Source organism: Sinocyclocheilus rhinocerous, unplaced genomic scaffold, assembly GCF_001515625.1.
Source record: "Sinocyclocheilus rhinocerous isolate Xijiao unplaced genomic scaffold, SAMN03320098_v1.1 scaffold898, whole genome shotgun sequence".
Classification (NCBI taxonomy): domain Eukaryota; kingdom Metazoa; phylum Chordata; class Actinopteri; order Cypriniformes; family Cyprinidae; genus Sinocyclocheilus; species Sinocyclocheilus rhinocerous.
This window is the reverse complement of record NW_015652144.1, coordinates 732,903-754,980: the sequence shown is the minus strand read 5'-3', so window position 1 is coordinate 754,980 and position 22,078 is coordinate 732,903. Positions and strand designations below refer to the sequence as shown.

The 22,078-nt window shown below is 33.5% G+C and overlaps 1 protein-coding gene across 1 annotated transcript in view; it reads right to left on the bottom strand.

The window, feature by feature from the left end:
- LOC107713666 (calcium/calmodulin-dependent 3',5'-cyclic nucleotide phosphodiesterase 1A-like) overlaps positions 1–22,078 on the bottom strand; it is a 90,106-nt gene that overhangs the window by 18,098 nt on the left and 49,930 nt on the right. Inside the window, exons 4-8 of the mRNA XM_016519251.1 lie at positions 6,335–6,448; positions 4,186–4,368; positions 2,507–2,573; positions 1,192–1,308; positions 972–1,112 (exon numbers count right to left, since the gene is read on the bottom strand). Coding sequence (XP_016374737.1) covers positions 972–1,112; positions 1,192–1,308; positions 2,507–2,573; positions 4,186–4,368; positions 6,335–6,448 — 622 coding nt within the window. The remainder of the gene's footprint in view (positions 1–971; positions 1,113–1,191; positions 1,309–2,506; positions 2,574–4,185; positions 4,369–6,334; positions 6,449–22,078) is intronic.

Sequence of the window (22,078 nt, the reverse complement as noted above, 5' to 3'; positions counted from 1 at the left end):
AAAATATCCATATTTTAAATGTAATAAACACTTTTCTCTCATTCCGCTGACTGTCATACACTGAAGCAGTTCCGGCGGAAGACGCAGTAATGATAGAGCTTGGAATAGCCAGGACAATTTTTTATATAACTCCGACTGGATTCGTCTGAAAGAAGAAAGTCATATACACCTAGGATGCCTCGGGGGTAAGTAAAACACAAGCTAATTTTCATTTTTGGGTGATCTAACCCTTTAAATAAAACAGTACATATAATATATTATAAATAATGAATAAGTACATTTTGAATTTATTACTATTACTATAATAATTGAATGTGTATATTTAATTTGATATATAAATATATAAAATATTATAATATATGATAATATGTACAAACTATTTTTGGCAAATGTGTAGCATGAATGAAACAGCAGTCTACAATTGATTATTCATTTAAATGAATGAATGAATGAAATTATATATATACATATATATAGAGAGAGAGAGAGAGAGAGATATACATATATATAAAATAAATTTCTTTAGATTAATGTAGCAACATGCTAACGTCTAATACAAATATTGCTAAATTAATCTCATAACTCCCTAATAATAAAAGACTGCACATACAAACATTAAGTAAATGTCCTTTTTTAATTCCATTTAAGATTTTTCATTTACATTATTTGGTATTTAAGAAATTACACTTTCTTAAATTGTATTATTATATTTTATATATTTAACTGCATTATTTTATGTATGTGTGTATATATATATCATTTATTTAATTTTCTATTTAATACAATCAATTAATCATTATAAACACCTCTCTAATTTCACCTGTCATCTTGGATGGATTATTTCACTGAGCTTTTGCAGTGCATAGTGGGAATGTCTTCCTCATGAAGAAAAACATTAGAATGTGCATAAAAGATCTCACTGCAGTCGTGGCCCTCTGACGTGATCTCTCTGTTTGTGTGCTTCATCTTACCACCATCCCCGTCTTGAGGAGCAGGTAGTGCACGGTCTGTGTGACGTCGGCTGCGTGTATCAGGTTGTGGTAGGGGTTTTTATGTTTGCTGTATCCCACTTCCAGAGCCTCCACAAATGAGACCAGCGCTGAGATGGGGATCTGTCAGAGATACGGAGTTAACAACTCTGAAAAAGACCATTACGGCCCTCAACTCTCACTTCGACCAGAGCTGTTTCACCTTGAAGCGGCTGATGAGGTCGTATCGGGTGAGGAGCTCGTAAAAGATGAATTTGAGAGCGTGGTCACCGCTCGACTCGTTCAGAGCAAATACATCAAAAGACCACTTATCCACACTCTGAGAAGAAGAAAGACAGAAACAAACTCAGATACAGCACACAGATGTTGAGTCAACTATTTCGTTAAGAGTAAATAATATTTTGGGCACTTTTATGTCCCTATAACTTTTCTTTGTTGTTATATTAAAACTGCCTAAGAAACACTGTATTATGCCTTCATTTATATTTTAAAGTGCCTTTTATGTATGTTTTGTATCATTCTACCCTTGTCTCAGGCTGGACTTTCATCATCATCATCATACATTACTGTGTGAAAATAACACTATATATATATAAATAATAAAGTTGATCAAAAGTTCATCAGATTTTTATCATATTATTATAATAAAATTATATACATTTATATAAAATACAAAATGAAATCAAATACATAATATACAATAATTACAAAATAAATAAATATAAAAGGAATAAATTAAATAATTGTATTCATATTTTTATCAATATATTTTATTTCATTAGTTTTAGTTTTGATAATTTAATTATTTAAATACTATTAAAATAATCAATCATTAATAATTAATCATTTTATTTAATTTTAATAATAATAAATTAATAAAAAATATGGTATTAATATAAATATTAATGATGTATTACATTACAAAAATATACAATTTAAAAATAATTAATAATATAATTATTATATGACAAAATTAAAAAAATGAATGAATGAATGAATGGATTTTTGTGTATCATTTGCCATTCAGCTGTAATGCTGTCAAATTAAATAAAAGAAGTGTGAGAATTTTTTTATTTTTTTATTGTGTATATTTAGGTTACATCAGTTGCTAGCTATGAAATTACCCTTAGCAAGAGAAAGGAGTCAACCATATTTCATTTTCAATTTAATTCCACCACAGAATGCTATTATACACAGTACATCATCTGAGATATGGTGGAAATGTTCTTGACTTTCAGGGGAAAATGACAAAAATGACAGACATCTTCTGTGATGCATGTATATCTACTCTTGTTAGCGAACAAATAAAAAGTGCATGAAAAACTACAAGAGAAAAAGTATGTTTTGAACGTTTCTTTTCTGAAGTCCACATGGCCAAAAGTAGCCAGAGTTGAAGAAACATTTGTTTTGGTTTTTCATTTTTTTGGGTGATATTTTGAGAGCAAAACCAAGAGAAAGAAGCTGAGAGATAAAACACTCTGTTTCTAAGAATGCAGGAGTGTGTGTGTGTGTTTTACCTTAAGCACTGCTATGACAGATGGAGGGTAACTCAGTCCCACCATGTTAGAGGTTCTCCGGTACATTCTGTTAGAACCAGATAAAGACATCAAGTGAAAGCACCAGCACAGACCACAGGCTCTAATCTTCACCTACAAAACCCCAGAACATCAAATGTAGAGGACAACCTGCACTTTCTTTAAGGAAATGCTTTGTCAAAGCAATTTATTTGTGCAGTGTTGCCTGAAATGCATTAGAATTTAATGAAATGATGCTAACGGGTGAGAGCGAGAGAGAGAGAGAGAGATATAAGGGTTATTCAGACTTGTCAGGAGGATGATGCATATGCATACGCTGACTCACTCTGAGCTCAACACATAGATTTATAATCATTTCACAGAAGACTTTAATGCTGCCTGGCAAGGGGAAAAAACTGAAGAGGAAGCAGATTGATTCTGAAAAAGACCATTACGGCCCTCAACTCTCACTTCGACCAGAGCTGTTTCACCTTGAAGCGGCTGATGAGGTCGTATCGGGTGAGGAGCTCGTAAAAGATGAATTTGAGAGCGTGGTCACCGCTCGACTCGTTCAGAGCAAATACATCAAAAGACCACTTATCCACACTCTGAGAAGAAGAAAGACAGAAACAAACTCAGATACAGCACACAGATGTTGAGTCAACTATTTCGTTAAGAGTAAATAATATTTTGGGCACTTTTATGTCCCTATAACTTTTCTTTGTTGTTATATTAAAACTGCCTAAGAAACACTGTATTATGCCTTCATTTATATTTTAAAGTGCCTTTTATGTATGTTTTGTATCATTCTACCCTTGTCTCAGGCTGGACTTTCATCATCATCATCATACATTACTGTGTGAAAAAAAAACAATAAAAAAAACAGCTAGATGTGATTTATTTTCCAGTGTTGATATTATTAACAAAAAATAAAATTATTAATATTTTAATATTATATGTAACTATTAAAATCAGTTTTGGTAATTGAAATAAAGCTGAAATAGAATGAATATTAGATAAATAAAAAAATTTGAAATGTTGCCTAACTGAAATAAATAAAACGTTTAGGTTGAAGTACTAAAACCACCAAAACTAAAGCCAAAATAAACAAATTATAGCTCAATGGAAAGTAAAAAGTAAGGTGGGGCAAAATTAGGGTAGTATATAGATAATATATAATATATTTCATTATATATATAATTATTAATATATTAATATACTTAAGAAATTATAATATTTAATATATATTTAAATATAAATATTTAATTTGATAGATAAACAAATTATACATATATATATATATATATAATTTAATAACTAAAAACTAAATTAAAGAAAAAAACAAAAGCACAAATCAAAAAAATCACTAAAACTTGAACTACATTAAAAATGAAAAATAAAAATATAAAAATAAAAAGCTAATTATACATTCAAAATCGACATCAATATATTAATAAATATTATAATAGTATATAAATAACATTAATATAACACTGTTATATGTTCTCTGATCCTTGAGTTTGACATTACTGTATAACATATACTTATTTCACATGAAAAGAGGCCATTTACATAGAAATTTTAAAGGTATAATAGCCTGTTTAAATTGTAAGGGTAAAAGAAAACTACATTTTGACATGAAAAAAAGAGTTTTTAGCATACTGCTTTGCATTTAACCCTACCTCTCCACGAATATCCCAGCCTGCACTGCGTGTACGATGCTGCGAAATCGCGGCTTCTCTTCGGTCCGTCGTAGCATCAGGCCCATCTGCCGCGTGAAGGTGGAGGCCAGCCAATCACGGACCTCTGACGGCACGGAATCTGATTGGATATCGCTGAGCTCATCCTCGGTATCGACCAATCGCCTTAGAGAAAGAAAGAGAGGGAGGGAGGGAAAGACATTTTACACATGTCATCACCACTTACACTTAAAATATCAGCTGTGACAGGTAATTGTCGTGCATATAAGGAGGATAAACGACTATTTTTACTTATTCTAAACTGTGATTGATGCTCGAGCCAAGACCTACTGGTTTAGGACTAATCCATCACTCATCCGCATAATTATGGTAATACCAAGTGTAAATAAGGAAAATAAAATATTTGCTTTGAAATGGCACTGGATTGACATTTAACGATTTTACACCACTAAAACCATCTTCGCAGTAACTGTGCCATAAACATCTGTGTATCCAGACATAAGCTGTTATGACGGATTTAAGTCCACAACAGTCATAATTCACAGAGCGAATATGAATCTGATCAGACCGGACCAGTGGTCTCTGAGGTTTGGCATGTGAGCGGGTTTGTTGTAATCCCGGGTCGCAATGACGTTCCAGTTACATCATTCCATAAGCTTTTATCATTTCTGCCATCTAGATGTTCACAGCTGTTATTCTTCACTCTGCTCGTCAAAATAAAAAGATATTAGTGGCACTGGAGCGCTGCATCGCCCCACAGAGATATTAAATACTATCATTGAGCGGGAATGAAATGGCACTGATAAGGATGGAGTTTTTTGGCTCGTTTCATACCGCAGGTGTTCGTTTATGTGGTCTCAATGCAGCTATCAGCATGTTCTCATGTTCACATTTATTTATTCATTTAGCAATCGCTTTTATCCTGATGAAAACATGTCTGGGTGACATTTCAACTCAAAATAAGATATTATATTTTGTGTAATTCACATTGTGACATTATTTTGATTTAAACACAATTTCTAGCCAAAATCTCTTGTAATGTCATTTTTCATTTTTTTATTTTATTTTATTTGATTTGATTTCATTTCATTTTCAATAAATGGCTTCAATAAACATAGATGTACATAAAATAAAGTTTTAATTAAAACCAACATATGTATATATATATATATATATATATATATATATGTGTGTGTGTATACAATATATATGTGTGTGTGTGTGTGTGTGTGTGTAGAAAATATTACATAATATTCATTAAATGACAAATACGTTCATGAATTTTATGAAATATTCTATTTAGCACAAGTTAAAAAGAATAAATTATTTATTGCGTTTAAATAAGACAAAATAGGCCACATTTCGGTCACATTAAACCAGAGAATAGCCTGAACACCCTCACAATGGTAAAGAACTATGGTAGTAAATGGTTAATGGCACAGACTGTATGATTATCATATTCATATACCATTGCATTTGCATGGCACTTCAAAGGTACTGTTATTTAAACAAAAATTAAAAAATTAAAAAATCATGATATTAACATTTTGGTAGGGTTAAAAATATTTACATCCTTAACAGAAAATCTTGCTGAAGGACACAGCAGCAGCGTAGACCCCTGTGACCCTTCAACTGGCCACTCACTCAATCTAACAATCTTGGGGTTGAAGCACACAGATCTTTAACTGCTAATTGAATCGACCTCTATCTGCGTGAGTGAATAGCTTAAGGCTCCATTAGACTGATCCTGGACCAATTTTGCAATTTTCCCTTTACAACGACTCCATTTAGGGATTGTGTGGAAAAGCTGGATCAGCATCTGACACGGAAAGACTGAATAATGCGTTGTTACAGCTTTGTGAGCGATGCAGTGGAGTCAAACATTTGTGAAGAGAATAAAACTGCCTGGAGATGATTAGTCATCATAAATGTACAATGTAGTCCAAGCAGTTACTTTGCAAATGATGGCAAACAGCATGAGAAAACCAATATGTTTGCAGCTGTATTACAATCAATACATTTTTTTTGAGTCCCATTTATAATTTCAGTTTGATTGCCTGTGGTTATATTTTATATTTTAGCAACAGGGAGTGGGAAAGTAAAATAACAGTGTAAAGCCCACACACTTTACCTTGTTTCCTCAATATAGACCGATTCCAAAACAGTGGCAGCATATTCCAGGTTTTTCTTCAGGTCCACGAGAGACGCCTCTCCTCTCTCCAACTGTTTTACCAAACATCGTAATCTGCAAAACAAGCACATGCACATACATTAATTCTAAAACACAACTGAATGGCTGTTTATTTTACAAAGCAATTATCTGAGAGCACCAGCCAGCATCAGCGTGACAAATTCAGCACTTGATTGTGCTAAACAAAGATCAATATCAAATTTCCCTCCCTGAAAACATAAAAACATAAATCCTGAAATGCAGAAACAAGAAACTACTTCTACATTATATACATAAAAAACAAATGCATCAGCAAGGATGCATTAAATTGATCAAAAGTGACAGTAAAGACATTTATTATAATAAAATAATTATATTTCACATAAATAGTTTTCTTTTGAACTTTATATTAATCAAGAATACAAAAAAAAATAGAAAGCAGCACAACTGATTTCAACAGTGATAATAATAATAAATGTTTCTTGATAATCAAATCAGCATATCAGAATGATTTCTGAAGGATCCCGTGACACTGAAGACTGGAGTAATGATGCTGAAAAATCAGAATTGCATCACAGGAATAAATAATATGTTCAAATAGAAAACAGTTACTTTGAATTGAATTAATTTTTTACAATATTACAGCTTTTATTGTATTTTTGATAAATATGCAAAAAATAAAAAAAACAGGAAGGGGGCAAAAACCTTTTCACGGCACTGTAAATGCATCCACAGTGAGAATAAGAGAAAATACTTTAAAACTTTATTTTAAGGTGCCCTTGTTACAGTGCAATTATACATTTAAGCACTGAGTAATATTATTTGACTACTATATGGTTAGGTTTGGGATTAGGGTTACTTGCATGCAATTATGCATCATTTATTGTTATTATAATAGTAAGTATATGTAACGTGTAAAAACTGACACCTTAAAATAAAGTGTTACCTAAAAATCTTACCAACCACAAACCTTCAAACTCTCTCAAGGCAAACTGACTGAAATCTTTATTTGCTGTAGATGTTCTGAAGTGTCTGTAAGAAGCTCGTGTTTGTACAACTGAGCTTGATTAATTGAGCTTTTAAGGCCGATTGATTAACTGAAGCTGTTAGTCTTATCAAATCCATCTTCAATAACCCTCTTCCAGGAAAGACTTTCAAGACAAACCACTCAAATGCTCTCCGGTGCTTGATGTGTCTGTTAAAACAATTAGACTGTCTGAGGACATTTTAATGGAGAGCAAAAACTATATCATTAAAAAAAGACAAAATTATAAGCATTAGTCAGCTAAATGGACGAATGACGAATGGTTATGCTTTTTAAATAATACAGTCCTGGGGTCACAACATGACAGGTCAGATTATTGAAATCTCTGGTAAAATGATTGAGATGTCAGAGATTCAGTCGATTCATTGGTTTGAGATTTGTTCACATTGCTCACAGATATGGAGTTGAAACATTACCACACTGATTTGATCTGTCTCGGGACTGCTATATGTGGTAGTTTGTTACCCTCAGGGTAACTATCACATATTTGCATAGACTGTATTTATCTGACATTCATATGTTAAATGTGTGGGCATTACAGAAGCACAAACTGCAGCTGTGTCCACCGGCACAGGTAGTGTTTTCTACCGTGAAAGAGATTTCACACCAGTAAGTCAGCCGGACGGCTGTCACCACGACAATCACACAGTGACGGCGTGCCATCGATGCTTTGGGGTCAATGCAATCACACAGGAAGATTAACATTTTCCACTCAACGTTTTGACAGCTGCCTGCAGATAAAAAGGAAAACCCAAACCCCAACGGTCCTGTTCATCCCGACACCTGATCTCAAATCACACTCTTAAACCTCAATCGAACCCAACACGAAATAGAACACTAACATTTCAGTTGTGTCAGATCAGAAGACTACTTTTTTGTAGTACTACTTTCAAAGGTTCCTCAATTAGTTTGAGACTTAAATGACATCTTTCTTAGGTCATTTTCTGCCAAGCCTCTATTTGCTCTTAATTTAATCTCAATGACTACATTTACATGGACATCAGTAATCTAATTATTTACCTTATTTTGAATAAGACAATATTACGATTAAGGTGTTTACATGAGTTGCTTTTAGAATATTCCTTTCATGTTCCCGTTTTACATGTTACAGTACATAGATCGATTAATGGCACGCGTCATTACGTCCCACGTGACGCCATCCGATGTCCCCTCCGGAATTTCATGTATAGTTCGTCTTCATTATGATGCCATATACAGTTTGGGGTGTTTCATTTTTAATTTACTGAAAGCTTCAAGTGCAGTTAATTATTTGTCATGCTGTACGTGCAAACAGACGACGGCGTTGTTGAAGCAATTCTTTTGTTTGCCGTCAAACGGTTGAGCACTGCCGTGTGTGTATCCTGTCGCAAAATGCGGTGAAAAGTCCTACACGACGGTAATAATGTGATTAAGGTGTGTATATGTCTTTACTACACTTAAATAATGCAACTAAAATAGGAATACTCCACATCAGTGTTAATTTCGTTGACGAATAATTTTCGTCATAACTCTCGTCAACGACATTTTTTTCACTGATGACAACGAGACGAGAACGAACTAAAACTCTTTTTGAATGACAAAAACTATGACGAATATTTATTGACATTTTCGTCAACGAATAAAAACGAGACGAAAATGTTAGGGAGGGACGATTTGGGAAGAGATTCATTCAGAACGAATGTGCTGCGTGGTTCGGAGGTTAGATGCGTACAGAGTACTTAATCAGAGTATTGTCTTAATCGTATTAAAATCGGAGTATTGTTGTCCATAAACGTACTAATTGCCATCTAGGAAAAATGAAAACAATTTAAAATGAAAACAATCAATGGTATTTTAGTATCATTGATTTAGTATTGCAGTTCTTGGTAATATGTTTTGTTGAATATTTGTTCATTTCCAATTTTTTTATTTTGTTTTCACTTTAATATGAGTTTTTATGAAATTTTGTCATTTTTATTAGTTTTAATTTAGTTGTATTTTTAATATAATTTAAAAGATGTCTATACTATTTTGTTTTTACTTACATTTAAAAGTTTTAGCAAATTTGTTGTTTTTGTTGTTTTTATTATTTTTTTTTTATTTTATTATTTTTTATTTGTATTATTTTTATAACTTTGTCCACATAGTATATTTTTAATAGCTTTAGTTTAACTAGCTTTAATTATTTTAGTAACTAAATACAAATGACAATTGTTGCTCTGGCAACTAGCTTAAAATATGTTTAAGATTTTTGTTTTCACTTTAATTTTAGTGAAAGTTTAAGTAATTATTTAAACCATTTTTATTTAATTTTTTAAAATATGTCTGTACAGTATTTACTAATTTTATTTATTAGTTTTATTTAAATGATTTTTTAAATTTTCATACATCAAGTTAAACTACATAAACTACCTTGACTATTTTGGCAACTAGCCAAATAAAGTAAGTTTAAGTTTGTATTTTATTTTAATAATGTTTAATTTATTTTGAGTAATAAAAATGTTGTTTTATGGTTTGAGTCTTAGTTAACAATAATTACCATACAAGAGATCTTACTCTATTTGTCTAGGGAGTTTATTCCACACAGTCAGTTATTTTCTGCATGCAAACTGTTATAGAAATATTTAAGATGAAAAAATATAACAGGCTTGTGTTTGGGAGATAATGCCATCCATCAGAAGCATGGCAACACTAGCCGTCCTTCACGCTCTGCACACAAAGCTTGTTTCTGCCGGGATTGACAGATGTCTCAAGACATGTGGGTGGAACATGACGTTTGATTGGATGAGCACAGCCGCCCGTGTCAGCGGCTGCCAATCAAGTTCAGCAAAGCAAAATCATTTCATTTGAAACTTCAGCCGATTATTTTTTGCCACAGGAGAATAACTGCAGCCTCACCTCAGATGCACGCTTCAAATACCGTACGGGGAAAATCCTGTTAATTCGCAAGATGTTTATTCACCCTGACAAAGTCAGACCTGCTGGAACAAAGTCTGGGAGCCAGGCATCCAACTTTCTTCAAGCTTCTCTTGCACAAAAATGCTTTGCCAGGTAACCTAAAATGTGAATCATGTGCTAACATCTAAACAAACTGATAATATTCCAATCATTATTATCCAATATAATTAAATCAAGTTAAACACATCAGATTACACTTCTATAAACTGTAAGAAACAGCTGAAGACAAATGCAATGCTACTTTTTTGCTCTAGCTTCTGTACTACTCTAGCTTGAAACTACGGTTGGCTCTTGTACACTATAAAAAATATTGTTGCAATTAGCCATCACAACATTTCATTTTTATTTTAAAAAAGCATGAAGGTCCAGCCCAAACTGTCACTGGGGATTGTGCGAATTAGCTACCATTTCGCTAGATAGCAAAATACTTACAGCTTGCCATGAGATTGTGTTGTGAAAACCACAGATGTTTGCATGCTAAAGTCTATTGGGATGCTCAAGTTGGCTAGAGCTAACATCCTTGAGCATTTATGAGCATGAGAGTTATTATATTAAACATCAACTCTATTCATCCATCATATGAGCTTTTATAGCTGTGGAAAAGAGATTTCCGCCAGAGAGAGGAGAGCGGTTAGAGCACATAGTGTGGCTTCTATTTTGAACGTGGATGGATCCAACGGGCTATAAATTCAGTCTCCCAAGCCAAGCCACTATTCACACTGACTGCTCATGAGATATTCATGCAGAACTGCTCAAACGCTTTGAGGCAGGCCATGTCATGTGTTTCATGGCTAATGAATCTCCGCATTGAATTTGCATCAATGTGAGAAATGCACAGATGCTGCAGGTTTGGGCTGTTGTGAATACTGAGAGTTTTGAAGAAATTTCGGAAGATATTGTCAACGATTTGTTCATGTGAAGAGTTCATCTGTAAGTTACTGCATGTGCACACAGAGCCGAGTATGCCTAAATGCCTTACTTGAAATAAAATAAACTTTAACTGAAACAATAAAACATAAAAAACCTATTTTATTTAATCTCTCAGTTGATGTACTAAAACAAATGAAGCTAAAATGGATAAAAATTTAAAAATAATAAAAATCCAGACATATTTAAAAATATATATACTAATAAAAATATATAACAATAATTTATGTACACTGAAAAAAAAGCTTTCATGGGCAGCCTAGAATATCATGCATTTTCACAACAAAAACTTTTTTTTTCATGGTTTCTACACTGGTGATTATTTTCAACTAAAAATTTAAAATCTAAAAATGCACGTATAGGCCTATATGACAGCCCTACTGTAAGCCAAGAACAAGAATTAGATTTTTTTTAAGTAATCAATCTGAACTGCAAATAATATTTTTTATTTAAAAATATGCACCCGTTCAATTTTAGTTGTATTCCTAATGTTGAAAACGCAAAACAATGCTATTGTCGTCACAATAATTATGAATTACACGAATCACGTAAATGACCGACCTGCTTTCAATTCAAAACGGTGGAATTTTACAAAAAAAAGTCGAATAGTTTGCTTCACTGGATATTACAGTCAAGCCAACTGTTGCTATAGTAACGATGAATGCACCTTTCATCACACAAGATCTTATTTCAGTGTTTTCATTCTTACATTCAGCATTAACAGCAAGCCAAAAGGGGTAAGCTTTCAACTGAACTGTTTAGCCTAGTTAAACGCTTATCTTGCCCGTCCATGCAATGAATGCACATTATTGAATGAGCGGGTTATTATCAAAAATAAACACCGGTATTCGGTATGAACCGGTATACCGCCCAGCACTATTATAGAACATTAATTCAACTGCTCAGGTAATTTCAGTGATACATATTCATGTATTAAACTCCTTGTAACTCGCAAACTCCCCGTGAAAGCGCACAAATATTTCTGCCTGTTTTCGCTCGCTGTCAGCCTCTGCTTTTCTGCAACAGACTGAAGCCGCGTGAATTCAGCGCGCTTTGCATTCAGCTAATAAAAGAAAAACGCTGCAATTTTCTGGTGTTATTTTATGATTGTTGGGGCAGTCTCCATATCTATCTTATATTTCTCAACACACAGTCCGCTTCAGAGTGGTTTTAATCACTGCACAAAAAAACAAACAAAATTAACGCAATCTTTATCTGATTCTGACTGGGTGGGCAAGAGTCATTTGGGTGGGCTCAGCCCTGAGCAATACTAACAGCAAGCAGCACTAACTAGAACACAGGGGACAGCTAAACTGAGATTTCAGTTTGATTCAAACCACAGGCATCATAAGACCCACTTCAAGCTTCGTTTAATCCTTGATCTGTTATTTTTCTTCCTGGAAACTGTTTGAAATGCAGAGAAGATGTGATGGCCAAACAATCCAACAACAGCTTATTAGAGCGCTGATCTCCGAGCGGGGCAGCGGAGGGCAGAGCCACAGCCACCACACTGAGATTAAAAACACACAGACGCATACACTAATGCTCATTTCTATGCAGATGTGTGCACAGTGTGGAAAAAAAATTGGTGTAGGATTTGTTTTGAAACAATTTTCACAAGTAATTAGAGAGAAAAGGCAAGTAACATTTAATTAAACATGACATTTTTGAAGTAGAAAGACTGAAATAGTATTTTCTTGTTAAACGTACTCCAATTATCTTGATGAAAAAATAAATTTTCATTGTGGCATTATGGCAGTTTATAACACGCTGCATGCATGATGCAAAGAGTCAGTCCACGATAAGTGATGCAAACCATGTTGAAACCTTGACAACATAGATGTCTTTGGTTACTTCTTTTAGATTATAAAATAGGAGGGAAAATAGAGAGAGGGAGAAAGAGAGAGAATATAAAAATATGGAAAATTTGTTATAAATTAATATAAATAAACAATATTTTTCAAAAATGTCTACACTTATTTTTAAAGACTTAGACAACTCTGAATAAATAACATTAAAAGTACTAAAATATTATTAACATACTAAAATTATTGTTTACTCATTTTCATGAGCATTTTAAAATAATAAAATATATAATAAAATGGTTGTAGAATTTGTTCAAAAGAATTTGATGTCTGTCGCATTATGTCAGCTTTTTAAATTTTAACATTTTGAATGTGTGGTTTTACTTTAAGCTTTTTAGATTTAAAGTAACTTTTGACTTTAAGCTTTTAGACTTGTGATTTTTGGACAATAAAGAAGGATAAAAAGAATCTCACAGACTTATATTAAAGGAGGGACCCAAGCCATATCTAGCAACCACCAGAGCAACATAGCAGCCACATAAAACATCCATATCCATCCTATAAGATCCTTGCAAATCACACTGTGTGACATATAGATCTAATAAATTTGGGTACGACATGCATGTAGACTATACGATGATGACGTTGACTCGTACTCTACGATGCACATTTCTATAGAAGAATAAAACGTCAACAGCATGTGCTAGGGGTAAACAAAAAGAGTATGATGAATCACACTTTTTTTGACAGTTGTAGTTTTTATGTGTGCTGAAAAAAAGTGGAAGCTGCGAAAGAGGAAGGAATAAGAGCTTGAGGTAAGCTGTTTTATGTTTTAGCACCATGTCGCATTTTTATTGGCTGGTCTGTAAACGTGGACTGTAGCAGCAAACACACTGTGCGATGATCATGCTGAATTTCTGACTCAGTCAGAAAATGATCGTAGGCTATCTTTGGTCGCAAGACCGTGACAACGGCTGTCTTTGAACCTCTCTCACTGTACGACACAGGACCACCGATTAGGAGACACAATCACAGAAATCGCCACGATTGTTTCACGATGCCAATCCTTCGTCTGGGACAGCTGAAAATCGTGCAGTGTGTCTCGGGCTTAAAACATCTAAATGTCTGCTTCAAGCTCCCATTCATTGGATATTATCCATTCAAACCCATTTTTTCTTGAAAAATATTAAAGGGGCCATCAGATGCCCATTTTCCACAAGTTGATATGATTCTTTAGGGTCTTAATGAAAAGTCTGTAACATAGTTTGGTTAAAATTTCTCAATGGTAGTGTAAAAAACACCTTTTTTACTCCGCCTGAGCATTATAACCCCAATTTGCTATTGTGGGCTGCGCATTTTACTGAGGACAGCGTCCACAACATGAGGAGTACAGTGCCTGCTGGATTCGCCCAAAAAGCTTTTGTCGAAAGATGGAGCAAGGGGCATTGCAGTACTGAAACACCGTCTAAGCTGTTCGCCAATCACAACGCACTGGGACAGCTAACCAATCACAACACATTTTGTTTTTCGGAAGGTGGACCTTCATCAAAGCCGGAACTAATCGAGCCGTTTGTGCCAGGCTGGGGAGAAAGGTATTGTAATAATGTAAATTATGTGAAAAATAATGCGTTTTTCGAACCACCAAGCATGAGAGCATGTTCTAGTACACCCCCAAAACATAATCAAGACTTTGTAAAAGAGCATAATAGGACCCCTTTAAGTAAAGATCATGTTCCATAAAGATATTTTGTAAATTTCCTACCGTAAATATATATAAACTTAATTTTTGATTAGTAATATGCATTGCTAAGATCTTCATTTGGACAACTTTAAAGACGATTTTGAACGCAGTGCATTATGGGATAGATCAATAGATTTTGCGCATATGTAATTTGAGGTTACGAAACATGCTTGGATTTTTGCAAATCCATAATAATTAAACTGCACTGTGACTAAATACATTTTCAGGGATAGATGCAGACCGGCACTCAGGGTATAAAGATTTCTGTCCTTATTTTCAGAACAAAAGGTCAGTTAGTCACACTGTCGCCCGCTGTAATCCAATAAAAGCAATCCAATTTCTGAAAGGTCACTAAATCTACATATTTCTCCATCAGATGAAAACATCATGGGTTTCTTTGGCAGACTGACCTGGCGCGCGCACACACACACAACCCACAATCATCAGCTAGTGTTTATGGACACAATGGCTCTGTTCCAAACCCTAGTGAGCAGTATTTTAAGGATGCATGTTGAATTTAAAGACACACATTCATATAGGTATATAATATAATATACTAAATACTATTTATACCTTCTTATTATTACTGATGTTTTTTGCTGCTTACTATTTTTGTGGAAATTTTGTAAAGAGATACCATTCAGGTTTGGGAAAAGAAAAAGAAATGAATACTTTGATTCAGCAAGGACACAATCAATTTTTCAAAAGTGACAGTAAATGCGTTTATAACATCACAAAAGATTTCTATTTCAAATAAACACTGCTCTTTTGAACTTCCTCAAAGAATCCTGAAAAAAAATTATGTATACAAAAATCTTAAGCAGGAAAAACAGTGTTTAATATTGATAATAATAAGAACCATTATTAACACGAGCACCCTTAATAATCGAGCAACAAATCAGCATATAAAAATGATTTCCGAAGGTTCACGTGACACTGAAGACTGGAGTAATGATGCTGAGAATTCAGCTTTGCATCACAGGAATACATTTCACATATTTAAACTGTTATTTTAAATTGTAATAACATTTCACATTTTTACAGTTTTTACTGTATTTTAGATCAAACAAATGCAGCCTCGATGATCATCATATGAGACTTCTAAAAACATTTTTAAAATCTTAAATATTCCATATTTATGGAATGGTTTATGTATGTTTATATGCAGAATATATTGTATTGCTCACTTTTACATTTACATTGAACTTATACTTCAAGATCCAGGTTTCTGGAGGAGTTTCTGATTTCCGTAGTCCACTTCACACCTCTGTGTCACACTGATAAAATCTCTACCGTGGCTGCGTGACAGCTGACATTGTCAAGGGAAGCAAAACTGACCTGCGGCCTGTCCGGTGATTCATTCTTAATGGGGTTTCTTTGTTGACCCAAGAGCGGAAGGATCAAATCACTCAACCGAGGCGATGAACACAGGTGACAGGTGAGTATGACAACACTGGAAAAATATCAGTATGCGTTGCCTGTGTTGTTCTCCTCACATTTTACCTTCTAGTTGCTATTCATCTTCATCAAATGTGAGTGGTGCTCGTCTGTGCCAAACACGCCACCACAGTGCTAGGGTGATGTGGGTGGTTGCCAGGGTTTTGCTGCGGTTGTTAAGGTGGTTGTTTACTTGCCCACCCCCAAATCTCTATTCTGGTCTACTCAATGCACGTAGTCCAAGTAGAAAAGTAGCAGCTCACCTCTCTTCAACATATTGTATGATTTGAAGTAATAAATCATGATCTGTAAAATATATTTTGGGGACTAATTACACGCCTAATAGTTTAACAAGTATGAGCAATTGAAATTAATAGTAATTAATAGTAACTCCCTTAGCATGCAATATAAATAGCAAATTATGTCAGAGTAAATTAGCCTGGTCATATTTTGCACAAGAGAACGCTAAAATATTCATAAGTCAACAAGCCAAAGTTAATAAGCAAGCTATATGTTGAGACACTGCATGAGAAGACAGCGCATAAAAATAATTTTCTTTTCTCTCTAACATTTACTTTTGCTCTTCACTCAGATTAAAGTCCCCTGCATACAAATAAATACTGAGTTGTGTCCTCAATTCACTTGTATTTATTTACCGTAAAGAGCAGCTCTTGACCAGACACTAATATGCATACTAACGTCTTAAGCACAGACTAGATTTACTGCTTTAACGTTCACTTCCAATTTAATACTCCAAACCGTGGCTAATTGCATGAAGGTCTGTTCTGAGCATTTCAGAGATTGGTTTCTCTGTGAAACACAGGCTGATTAATATTCCATTAACAGCTCAATTAAGCCTGATTCATTAGGAGAAGAATAGCAGACCAGCACTAATGCAGAAGCCCAGCAGTGAGTGAGGAGGGCTTTAATATATCCTACACAGGTTACAACGTCACAAACCCAGCTAAAGAATCATATTTTCAGTTGTCAGTGTCACTTTTTCTTCAGTAGAATAGACGTTTTGAAAAATGCCCATACTGCTCTTTTCTATACAATAAAATACAATCATTTCAAGTTAATAAAGACTTGATTTGTTCTTCCAGCAAAGCTACTATATTACTTAAAGCTGCAGTCCGTAACTTTTTTTGGTTAAAAATGATCCGAAATCAATATCTGAGCAAGTACATAACCAGCCAGTGTTCAAAACTAATGGCCTTACTTTAGCCCGATTCACAACGGTCATCTTATAATAATGTTTTCTTTGGGTTAAAATAATTTCTTAATATGAAATTTGAATTATGACAATTAGAGATTAGACTGTACAGAAATTGAAATCTACTCGCTTATACACACTATACTCATAGCCACGCAATGCTGAAGTTGTTAACATTAACAATTTGAGAATAAAGTATAACGATAATAATAATTTGCACGGTTTGATGTGATATGAGCTAATTTAGATTAAATCACCATTGGTAGCGCGATTTATTGTAATGCTTTTTTCCTCAGTTGGTCAGAACAAACGTGGCAGACTTGTTACTTACTTGTTCAGATGACAATATCCGGTGAAAATGCTTATTTGAGTCTTATATTCCAAGACGTAGGCTAGAATCTGTGAGTGACTGACTGCCACACATACTCCTCAAAACATTAGATTCATCCGCGCTGGACAACCCATGCAAAGAAGATAATTCCGCACACAGCTGCAATTCCAGGTTTTCAAACAGAGATGGCGACAAAGAGGCAAAACTTACGGACTGCAACTTTAAAAATATACCACATCATACTGTATGGACAACTTACATAGTATTTACATTTATCAAATTAATCAACGCCGGTTAGTCAGGTGTGTGAGCGTCGCGTTAACTTACATGTAATGTATATTTTCTGTAAAAGTTACGAATCTACCAGAATATTTTAATTTTTCTCAAAGGCTTGTCGTGACAAGCAAAACGGATCCGTTGAACTTCAAACTTCCCAAAGGAAGCACACACAAGAAAGCAGCGCAATAAATGTTGCCCAAAATATTTATTTAATATTTGTTGTTGTGCACTAAATTTAGCTTTAAAAGTTACCACAGTCGATTGAAATCCTATATGTAACATGTAAGTAGGCCTAACGTAATTAATATATAAAATTTAAGAAAATTTTACATTTACAAGAAAAATAAATGTGTTATAAAAAAAGTGTTATATGATCAGAACAAAAGTGTGTGTTCTACTTTATCTGATGTTTGTGGTTTTGTTTTTTACTCATCATTTATAGGCCTAATCGTGACAGTCCAAACATTATTATTATAATTTGTTTTTTTTTTAATATTGAATTTTTTGGGCTGTCAAATGATTAATCGTGATTAATCGCATACAAAATAAAAGTATGTGTTTACAATTTAAGTGTATATTTAAATACGCATGTATATATTTAAGAAAATTTGTATATTTATATATAAAATATTTATATTTATATAAAATCTAAATTATTAGATAATCTATATTTTTAAAATATATATGTGTGTGTATTTATATATATACATAATAAATATACACAGTAAACACATATTATGTAACGTTGTAAACACAAACTTTGATTTTGGATGCGATTAACTGCGATTAATAAACAGTCCTATTCGAAACCTTCTTTTTTTGCATAAAATGTATAGAATAGCTGACATTAATACATTTACAGGCTATTTGTTCCCTATACAAAATGTGTGGAGGTGAATATTATAGGCAAGCATTTTTTCTTTTTTCCCCTAATGAAATTAGTCTTTCTATAAAATGAATTAAACAAATAATCAACAGGTTAACTGATAATTGTCAGCTGCAGCCCTATAACATCATGGAAAAGAACAGCAAGAACATTGTGTTCAGAATCAAGTCATACTGGTTTCAAATGACATGAGGGTTAGTAAAAAATGACTGATGAATGTTCATTTTTTGGGGGAAACCATTTCTTTAAAAATGTTCCACCATTAGCCACTGATACACACACACACACACACACACCTACACATTTGAAGACAAACATCAGCCAGAGTAAATAATTAATAGTTGGTCCAGAGCCGGTTCCATATCAATCCTGTTAGCCCGAGCAGCTGATGGATTGGTGATGCCTGGCACCACGTCGCAGGAGGGCAGAGGTAATAAAGTGGCATGAATGGTTCATTAACCTCAGGAGAGATACGCAGCGGTGAATAAAGCAATCATCGGTGTAAATCTGAGTGTTGACAGGATATGAAGTCTGCTGCAAAGTTGATGTGAGTGAGAGTTTAGGACTGCGCAGGTGTTTGATCTATAGTGCCAGTGCAGACGATACGGAGGCCTGAAATTACTAGTGCAAGGAACTGCCTGGACTGCTTTTTTATTTTGTTCACAGAGAGGAAAAATCCATTTACAACTGCCAAAACAAAACAACATGAAAGTCAATACTTTAAAGGGACCAGCATTTTATGGAAGAAAGATCGTTTTTGCTCTTTTGAAATGAAAAAAGTTCAAAATACTATGCAAACATTCACTACTCACAGGCGTTCCCCATAGCGACCCCTAGAGGACGCAGTTCGAAGTTCCCATGAAAGGGAACACAGTAACTGAACAGTAAAGTTTATTCTGTTTTCAGAAACTTGCTCCATCCAGTCAATGTGAATATAGAAACATTAATCCTAAACACCAGGAAAAACAAAATGCATAAAAATAAATAAATAAATAACAAAACAATACTACTACTACTAATAATAATAACAATAATAAATATTATTATTGTTATTTTTTATTGTTGTTGTTGTTTAAATAATATAATAAAAAATATAATAATATTTTTTAATTAATATTAGTAATAAAACTAATTGTTATCTAGTTTATTGATGAACACCAAAATATTGTTCAGGAAACTATATTAGTGTAAGTGAAATTACAAGTGGAATTAATTTTTATTTAGAAACTCACTTTATGTCAGTCACATGAGCACATTAACTGTCACACTACAAGGACTTTTAGTTTGTTTTCGTCCCTCACGTGTGTTCCGTGACCTAGTTTTCCCTCGTGTTTGTTTGTGTCATTATGTTCAGGTGTGTCTTGTTAATCATCATTATCATGTGTACATAAGTTGCCCTCTTTTGGTTCTTCATTGTCCAGTGTTAACGTTGCTTTGTGCGTGTGTTTCCTGCCTGCTTTTTGTGGATTACCTCTATGTGGCTTAATTAAAGACTGTTTACTGTTATTTATCTTCTTCGTGCGTTTATTTAACACCGTACCGTGACAATAACACTTGACTGTCTACATTTATACATCACTGAAGTTTATTTTGTTTAAAAAAACGTTACATCTAGTTACTGTGAAGATTATTCTTATACACCAGGGGGGAAAATAAATAATAATAATAATAATTATTATTATTATTATTATTATTATTATTGTTATAGTTGGTTTCTTGATGTTTGGTGAAGTTCATCAAATGTTGGAAGCTTTGACAAAAATTTCAGTTAGAGAGGGAAAAAAAACAAACATTACATTTATTATTATTATTATGATTATTATGAATGAATTAGTGATTTATAGTATAGTGTAGAAAGACTTTTAATAAAATGCTGAAAATTCCAAAAATCATTAAAAGGAGTAGTAATACCAATGCAGAAATGGTTAAACTGATTTCTTTAGCATTTTTGCTTTTTTTTCAAAGAAAATTAGCTCTATGACTAAATGCACATGTCATGTATGTGTTTCGTAAAGATTGGTCCGAGCTGTAAGATTGCTCGTCAGTGTTCTGTCTGTAGGGGGTGCTCTAAAGAAGACAGACAGGGAGAGGACGTGCATTATGAGGGGACGGACTCATACCTGCTCCCACAAAGCAACTCAGTGCGATCATGACAATTACACAGAGCACCGCGCACACATGCAAATCAGCTCAAAGAAGCACCTGACAGGAAGAGAAGGGTGGAGATGAGAAAAGATGAAAGGGGCGGAGAAAGAGAAAGGAGTGGGAGGAGCATCAGACAGCAGAGGAATGTAATTAGCATGAATCTGAATAAATCACCCCTTTCATTATCAAGATTGTGTAGCTGTGGAAAGACAGCAGGAATCAAACAGGGACATTTGACTGTCAGTGGACACAAGCACACTACTACTATTTTCCTGCATGCAAATGTTGTATGTACAGAATACAAAAAATGATGTAGTGCAGTATAGTCAAAATGTGCAGTATATTAAACAAATCACTCCTCACGGAACAGTGTGTCCCACAATGCAATGCACTCAACCTGATGAAATTAACCGAAAGCAATATCAATCACAATTTTTAAAGACACCAGAAAAATCAAAATTGGAGTTTGTAGCTGTTAGATGTCATTGATTTTGACAATATTTCAATATTTCTCTTTTAGGAAAAATGGACAAAAATTATTTTAAAATACTAAACATTGAACTATAAAATGCAAAAATATCTAATAATATTATTTAATATTTAATAAAATATTTTAATAACTTATATTTTTAGTTTAAATCATTATATTAGCTGTAAAAATATTATATATTTATATTTTTCATAATTGACTTTATTTGTATTTTTGTGCATTTATCAGTAAGACTTAAAAAAAAAACGTTTTTGAAAGAAGTCTCTTATGTTCACCAAAGCTGCATTCATTTGATCAAAAATACAGTAAACAGTTATATTGTGAAATATTATTGCAATTTAAAATAGCTGTTTTCTATGTGAATATATTCAAATATAATTTATTTGTTTGATGCAAAGCGGAATTTTCAGAAATTCTTCAGAATCCCTCTAAAACACTGATTTGCTGCTCAAGAAACATTTCTGATTAT